The sequence below is a fragment of the Dioscorea cayenensis genome, chromosome 7 (genome assembly GCF_009730915.1).
Source record: "Dioscorea cayenensis subsp. rotundata cultivar TDr96_F1 chromosome 7, TDr96_F1_v2_PseudoChromosome.rev07_lg8_w22 25.fasta, whole genome shotgun sequence".
NCBI classification, from domain to species: domain Eukaryota; kingdom Viridiplantae; phylum Streptophyta; class Magnoliopsida; order Dioscoreales; family Dioscoreaceae; genus Dioscorea; species Dioscorea cayenensis.
Window position 1 is genome coordinate 2,971,130 of NC_052477.1, and position 8,613 is coordinate 2,979,742.

Here is an 8,613-nt window from a genome sequence, read left to right on the forward strand (position 1 = left end):
TTTTGGTCAAGTTGTATTTCTTTGATTTGTGCTCGTTCTTGAGACTCTCTTGTACTCTGAATTTGATCATAGTGGAGCTTGGCTTGGTCAAGATTGGCCCGTAGTTTTTCGCCTTGATTTAAGGGTTTTCCACATAAAAATTTGGTGCCTTGTGTGATTGCAATTTTTGTTCTGTTTAGGTTGCTCTTTTTAATCTAGCAAGCTTGGGGATTGTTTATTTGCTGTTAATCTATTGAGATTGTTGCTTAATTCCCATCATATACTTTGAAATCAAATATTATGTACATCCTTTAAAATTTAATTTTTCTGGACTAAGACACTTGTGCATGAGTGGAGTAAAATTTCTAATGGTGGTTAAATTAATATTTTATGTATATACTTCTAAAAAAATTCAAATCATTTTATTCATTAGCATCTAAATCCTAAAAATTTATAATAGTAATTAATCTCATATTGTATATATACCCTTAAAAAAACATAAGCTCAATTTATTTATTATATGTAAATAAAAATTAATACTGTTATAAAAATGTAATTTTATTATTTAAAAAACTAATATTCATATATTTATAATACATTGTAATTTTAATGGTATTTGTGAGAAAGAGAGGTATATATGATATTTAGTTTTATTGAATGCTATACACACAATAAGTCAAATTTCCAATAATATATAATAAAAACAACTTTTTATTAAATTGTAATTGTATACATAATCTAAAATCGATAATATCATGTAACTTTAGAAAATAACTCAGATATTTTTGGAAGCAATATTCTCACTAATTTGTATTTTTTATATTCAATTAATTTTTAATTTTTTCTTTATTACTGAAGAAATAAAATGCAAAAATTAAAATTTATAATGAAATAATGCAGATTTTATAATAAATATTATTGTTTTGAGCAAGCGTAAAATAAACTATATTATCTTCATCAAATTAAAAAGAAAATTCATATGAATGCATATAAATAAAATTAAAAATAACTTCTCAATTGATTTTGTTGATGCTCATAAAATTTTTTTCTTAGTAAATACATCCAATACAACTTGAACAAATAAATCATTTCACGAGATAAATGGGAATCATATTTTATAAAAATTCAAATCCCAAGAATCCCTTAATACAAATTTTATATAATCCTTCCTTGATCTAGCTAAAATTTCATAAACATTAAAATGTTTAAGAAGGCATAAAATCCTATAAATCTTTGTTTTTTTTGTTTTTTGTTTTCCCCATTTTTCTCTTTTAAAATTTGGTAGAGCATAAATGTTAAATTTGTATTTTGAATTATATATTATCTATACTACACTTTTTTTTATTATCATGTTGCTAAACACTATTAATAAAAAAGTACTTTTTGTGGTGTTTCATATTTGGATAATTTTTGAATTTAATTAAAAACATATAATTTTTAGAATTAGACCAGACAATAAACTAATCAAAAGCGTCATGTCAACCATAGGGTCAAGTGGATTAATATCGGTCAATTTAGACATTTGAAATAATATAATATAATATGATATAAATATTTATTTGAAAATCTGATTTACATAAAAAACCATTAGTTGAACTACCGGTTTAACCACCGACTCACACTAGTTTTTACTAGTTCAACTGTAATCTTGGTTCAATCAGAGGATCAGTTCTAGCACTAGCTCACTAATTTAACTTGTTGACCGTTCAGATAACATTGAGAAAAAACCAAACCAAAAAAACCCAACCAAACCGAACCGGTTTGGGTTAACTGATTCGGTCCGGGTTAACAGGTTCGGTTCAAGTGGTTGAAAATTTGAAACTGGTTTCAACTTCGGTTTTCCCGCCTCTTCTCCAGAAATTAAATAAATAATTAAATAAAAATCCAACCGTTGGGAATAACCCAAAAGAAAAAAAAAAAAAATTCCTCATTTTTTCTCTTGTCACTACCTTCTCTTCATCTCTTCGATCCATCCCATTTCCCCCAAAATTTCGAGCTCCAATTCTCACTGGAAGACGGCCGAATTGAAACCCTAGAAGCTGAGATGAACAACTTTCATGTCTACGAGGCGATCGGCCGTGGCAAACACTCGGTGAGCATCCTCATTTTTCCTAGGGTTTCTCTGTTTGTTGCTGATCTTGAGTTTTGATTGCCATTTGCGTTTGATTGAGAATAATCGTATGTTTTTGAATTTTTTTTGGGTATATAGACAGTGTACAAAGGGAGGAAAAAGAAGACAATCGAGTACTTTGCGATCAAGAGTGTTGATAAGTCTCAGCGGGCGAAGGTCCTCCAAGAAGTGAGTTTTGTCTGCTTCCTGCTTTGTCGTCCAAATTCTTGTCTTGAGCTGTTTTTTTGACGAGTTTGAGTTTGTTTTGAGCTATATATATTTTCATCGGTTTGGTCTTGTTCAAATTATTAGGGAAATTCATCGTTTTTGCCCATTAGAACTAACTTTCTTGTTTTAGCATTTGTTAAGATTTTTAATTAAGGTTTTGGACTGCAGGTTCGGATGCTACATGCTTTAGATCATGAAAATGTGTTGAAGTTCTATTCTTGGTAAGATGTTGAAAAAACATGATTGGTTTGTATGTGTGTTCTTTGCATTTGAGAATCTAGATGTGCGGATTTGTGTACGTTTCAATGTTGTGCCTATCTTGGGGCTTGTTCTGTGCCTTTTAGGTATGAAACCTCTGCTCACCTATGGCTGGTCTTGGAATATTGTGTTGGTGGAGATCTGATGAATATACTTCAGCAGGTATTTGGTTTATTCTGGTGTATGTTCTTTTATATTGGTTTTATATAACTCTTAGTTATTGCTTTTAGAATCAATGCGCTAATCCATTGGTTATAGTTAGTGAATGGAAATACTTGCTCTTTGTTTGGTGAATATAGTGTATTACTGGTCTGGTCGAGTCAAGTCTAAGGTAGCTGCACTGAAAAATCCAATTATCTATAGCCTTAGTTATTGCTTTTAGAATCAGTGTACCACTCCATCTGTTTTAGTTCTTTGTGAATGGATGAACTACCTCTTTTTTCCGTGAAGAGAAATTGTTCTTAGTGAATGGATGAGCTACCTCTTTTTGTCATAGAGAATGTACAGTAGCTTTATTATTGGCTGAGTCAAGTAAAAAAAAAAACAATTTATTATATTCTTTGTTTGTTCCATAAAAGTGCTTAGAATAATACTAATAAATCATCGGATATTAATTGCTTTCGCTTTCCTCCATGAGCTCACATTAAACCTGTGTTATTCCTTCCTGTTTGTAAATCATTAGATATTTACATGATTTTCAAAATTTGAACAGTACATAAATGGTTTGTGAATCAAGAAAGTGTTTTTCATATGAAAGGTATCTTTTGTAGGGATGTAATTTTTTTGCAAGGTAGAATTTCAGCTGATGGACACTGATTTTTAGTCTGGATCTGGTATAATTTAGTTGCACCAAGTAGTAATGCATTTGAATCAGAGGGAACAATGGTTATTATGAAAAATTACAAATAATACCTTTTGATATAGATCCATGTAAATTTTTGATTGGGTGGTGAGCAGGTTGCGATGAATGCCCATTTCTTCTTACTAAATCCCCCCTGTTACTTTTTTTTTTAATCTCTCTCACACAAGCAGATGTGTATTCAATCATCTTCATGCATTGGAGTATAGATTTATTTTTTTAAATTCTTAATTACCTTTTCTATGTATTCATGTGGCTAGTAAAGTTTTATGACCACTTAATATACTGATTGCATATGATGAACAGAGTCAATCAGGATAATAAAAGTTTACAGTCTTTGGGTCTTCATAATATCCCCTTATCATTTGTCTCCAATATGATTTTCTTCCTCTTTATTTTTCTATTCTTAAAAGTTTTGTGTATCATCTTATAGCACATTGCTAGCAACTGATAGGCTGCTCATTTACAGGATAGTCGACTTCCTGAAGAATCCATACATGATCTTGGTCGTGACCTTGTCAGAGCTCTTCAGTAAATACTATTTATCTTGAGCTTGTGGTTCTTGATGGTTAGTATGGATCCTGAATTGACATCCAGAATTTTATTCATGAATGTTTTCAGGTTTTTGCATTCCCAAGGAATTATTTATTGCGATCTGAAGCCATCAAACATCTTACTTGATGAGAATGGGCGAATGAAGGTATGCAATCTTCCTTTCCAGAAAATTATACTAATGGATCCATATTAAGTTTTCTGTTTGCTTCTGAATACTTGAGTTTCAGCTATGTGATTTTGGGCTAGCCAGGCGATTGAGTGACATTGAGAAAAATTCTCTTTCCATGGTTGGTTTTCTTTCTTCCTCTTTTTTTTTAAAAAAAAAAAATTTATTTTTTAAACATTCATTTTAATCTTCAACCATTTACTCATTATGGACAACTTTGTATCAATCTTTTCTCTATCTGAAATAAAAATCCGCTGTTTTTATTACTGTTAATCTACCAATCAGCTGCCGCAGTCAAAGAGAGGAACACCCTGCTATATGGCTCCTGAGCTTTTTCAGGATGGAGGAGTGCATTCTTATGCTTCTGATTTCTGGGCTCTTGGTTGTGTATTGTATGAATGCTATGCTGGAATCCCCCCATTTGTAGGAAATGAGTTTACTCAATTGGTAAAATCAATATTATCAGATCCTACACCGCCACTTCCTGATAAACCAACCAGTTCGTTTGGTAATCTGATTAACCGTTTATTGGAAAAAGATCCAGCTGAAAGGATGCAATGGCCTGAACTCTGTGAACATAGCTTTTGGAGGACAAAGTTCAGTTCAGTGCCTCTCCCTCCTCAGCCTGCTTTTGTTAACATGCTGCAGCCTGTTAAACCATGTCTTTCAGAGCGAAATGGTGATAGGTCTGTTCAGCAAAGAACACCTCCCAAAAAGCGTGAAAATAATATCAATGGGACTAGTAAGCATGATGAAAATTCAAATTCTTTGAGGAAGGTTTATGAAACACCAGCTAAGAATGTGCAAAGTGGAAGGAAGACTCATGCTAAATCATCTGGTAGAGTTGAGGATAAACAGAAGGAGGCCCCAAACACCGCAAAGGGTGTAAATCTTCTTAGACTTTCAAGAATGGCAAAGTTGAATCTTCAAAGGGAGAATGAAAAGGAGAACTACAGACGGGTTTTGCCCAAGGCATCTGAAAATGAAGCTGAGGTGAAAATTGTAAACAATGATATGGAGCTTGATTTTAGTGAGAATCCTGAGGATGATGCACCTGATGAATCAGATGGGTCTGATAACCCAGGTTGTGGACTCGGAGAAAACCTTTCAAATCAAAATGTCAGTGAGAAAATTGAAGAAGCTGATCCTGCTATGAATCAGCTAGATACTTCTGAAAATATTAGTTTTGTTCCAGATAGTTTGAAGAAACTTGAGCAGGACCAATGTTTGGAGCATATTGAGGTGGCTGCTACTCCACCTAGTGCTAACGTCCAGAGGAAAGCTCTGCGTGGAAAAGCAGCAAATGGGAGTGCGCATGATGCTGAACCTGGGTCATCTAATAATTTACAGGAGTTTTGGCATCTGTCAGACCTTTCAGTCAAGCCTGTAATGCCTAGTAGGAAAGGAGATAAGGCTTTGGATGCTACCCACTCCCTCCCATTTGAAATTCTTCTGGCTTCTGATTATGTTAAACTACCACCTGAGCAGTTAAATGTATATAGTAGTCGAATAATTCATAGCTTGAGTGGAACTTCCCATGTTACTGATAAACAGAATGTTCTCAGATACCTGGAAATGCTAAGTTGCAGTGCTGATGCTGCAAATATTATAACTAATGGGCCAATCATGTTGCTACTTATAAAAATGTTTCGGCTTTCAAAGACATCTTCTTTACGAGCTCAGCTTGCTTCAGTGATGGCATTACTCATCCGTCATTCAACTTATATTGAGGCGGATGTGGCAAATTCTGGAATTGTTAATGCTCTCACAGATGGTTTGAGGGACAAGCAAGATAAAGTAAGGAGGTTCTCCATGGCTGCTTTAGGGGAGTTGCTATTTTACATTTCAACCCAATCTGATCAAGATTTAAAAGATAGCAATGCCTTAGAATCTCCATCTAAAGATAGCCGTTCTTCAACTGGTTGGCAGGTCAGAATTCTATAATGTGTTCCACAATGCGCATTTGTAATCATCTGTTGTCATATTGCAACCTGCTTCTTGATCCTTTGTTTCTTACTTGTTGAAGTTTGTGCATCCATAGCTATGTTTACTCTCAATATTTTTCACTCAGGCACCTCCTTTCCTTGAGTCTTATATATATATATATATATATATTTTTTTTTTTTTAATTTATTTTTTTTAGTTCAATGAGTAATCTAAGTTTCAACTGCTAAACTTAACTCTTTAATGAAGCATATACATCTTAAGAATTCTTGAATTGTCATATGACTAAACAAGATTGAATTGTTCGCATTTTATGTTGTGTCAATTTTAAATCACAATAATTTTTCCTCTGAAAGTATGGTTACATATACAGGTTTCAAGTTCGGTATTTGCATTGGTGTCATCCATACTGCGTAAAGGAGAGGATGATGTCACCCAGCTGTATGCTTTAAGAACAATAGAGAATGTATGCAGTCAAGGGGCTGAGTGGAGTTCTCGTTTTGCAACTCAGGATGTGATCGCTAACCTCTGTTACATTTATAAAGCTATAGGGAAGCAAGAGAGCACAAAACTTATTGCTGGATCATGCCTTGTTCGTATTGCTCGGTTCAATCCACCTAGCATACAAATGGTGTTTGAGAAGCTCTCTTTTAAAGACACTGTATCAGCTATCATCAAAGGAAGCCCACGTGAGCAACAGATCAGTTTAAATCTGCTTAACATGGCTATGCTTATGAGCCACATGATAACAAACATGGGAAGGCATCTTCTCTCACTTGTGGAGGAGAAAAACTTGGTTCCTGGTTTGATATCACTTATCGAGCAGGGAAGCGAGGTTTTGCGTGGAAAGGCACTAATCTTTGTAGCTCTTCTTTGTAAAAATAGCCGCAGATGGCTTCCTCATTTCCTTTGCAATGCTAAATTATTTTCAGCAGTTGACCGGTTGGGGAAGGAGAAGGATGGTTTTATTCAGCAGTGCATGGAAAGCTTTTTGCAGTTGGTTTCCACAACAGTGCCAGGGATACTTGACACTGTGTCAGGGGATATTCAGCAGATGATGGGGGGCAAACGCCATGGACCTCTTGCCGGTCTGGCTGGACGAGGCAACCCAAAGAACTCCACTGCACATTTGTTTCCAGTCATCCTTCACCTTCTTGGAAGCTCTGCCTTTAAACATAGGGTGGTCAACAATCAAGTCTTGCTTCAGTTGGCGAACCTCATTAGGCTTTTAGAGTCTCCTTTTCAGGTACCACCAACCAAATGACTGACCTTGCTGATTTTGAGCTTGATTAGTGAATGAAACATTTGCAATGCTATTGATTATATTGTTGAAGTTATTTTTTAGGAAAGCTGTTAAAATTTCCAGATACTATTTATTGGGTGCAGGGGAGAGATGACTACCAACTGACATTGCTTCGGATTCTTGAAGCAGTCACGGAGGACCCACCAGTCATTGTTAATGACCTTAATGTCTTTACCAGCAGAATTCTTCCAAGCCTAGTGTCTTTGTACAAGGGAAACAAAGATGATGATGCTAGATTCTTGTGTCTTAAAATTTTGTTTGATGTGATGGTCGTGATCCTTAATGACAAGCCGAATACCTCTGCAGATGATGATGAACAGATTATGAAGGATTTGAGATCAATAACTCAAGCACACTTTCTCCCCTTGTACCCCATCCTAATAGAGGATGAAGATCCGATTCCAATGTATGCGCAGAAGCTTCTACTGATGCTCATTGAGTTTAACTATGTTAAAGTGTCAGATATCCTGCACATGAAAACAGTCTCTCAGTGCTTTGAATTTTTGCTTGGTGACTTGTCAAATGCAAATGTTAATAGTGTCAAACTTTGTCTGGCTATGACATCTGCTCCTGAAATGGACACTAAGATTCTGTCTCATTTGCGAGTGGTCAGAAAGATCGGAAATCTACTTGAGTTTGTGTATGCTAAAGACATGGAAGATTTGCTTGAACCAACTTTGGGTCTTTGCAAGGCTTTCATTCTGCGTGGCATTGGGAGCAATAAAGGCATTGCTTATTCAAAAGATCCAGCTCTTTTGGGCAATATTGCTTTTGACATGACCATCGCCGTTGATCAGCAGCATTGCATTAATGATATAAGTGACTTTGGAAGCAATGTTGCTGTATTTCTCGATTTGATTGGGAAGCTTGAAACTGAAATTTCTGATCTGGCATCAGAGTGTGTTGTTTTATTGCTAAAGGCTGCTCCTAGAGAAGCCACAATTGGCCTCTTAACAAATCTTCCCAAGATTTATACTCTCTTGGAATCTATGCACCAGCATCTTTCTGGTATACAGTTGCTGCGGCTTCTGTATGGGTTTGCTTTTTCTTGCAGACAGTATCTTTCTCAAGCGATGATAATTTCCTTAGCAGTATCAACTATCAAGAAAATAGAAGTCCTTATTTCTGGGCTACAAAACTCAAAAATACCTGGTGTTGCCGAGGCTGCTAGGAGTTTAAGTCTAGAATTACAACGCCTGCCCCGTGTTTGA

At 35.1% G+C, this 8,613-nt stretch overlaps 2 protein-coding genes and 1 pseudogene across 2 annotated transcripts; 2 read left to right on the forward strand and 1 right to left on the reverse strand.

Annotated features, from left to right (window-relative positions):
• The first annotated feature begins 2,023 nt into the window (after positions 1-2,023).
• LOC120264996 (serine/threonine-protein kinase RUNKEL) lies at positions 2,024-6,099 on the forward strand. The gene is made up of 8 exons (XM_039272931.1): positions 2,024-2,071; positions 2,189-2,278; positions 2,486-2,538; positions 2,662-2,737; positions 3,904-3,965; positions 4,056-4,134; positions 4,217-4,276; positions 4,441-6,099. Exons 1-8 carry the CDS (start codon positions 2,024-2,026, stop codon positions 6,097-6,099), a joined length of 2,127 nt encoding a protein of 708 aa, XP_039128865.1.
• Positions 6,100-6,500: 401 nt separating this feature from the next.
• LOC120265489 lies at positions 6,501-7,174 on the reverse strand (annotated as a pseudogene).
• LOC120264997 (serine/threonine-protein kinase RUNKEL-like) lies at positions 7,173-8,613 on the forward strand. The gene is made up of 2 exons (XM_039272932.1): positions 7,173-7,187; positions 7,486-8,613. Exons 1-2 carry the CDS (start codon positions 7,173-7,175, stop codon positions 8,611-8,613), a joined length of 1,143 nt encoding a protein of 380 aa, XP_039128866.1.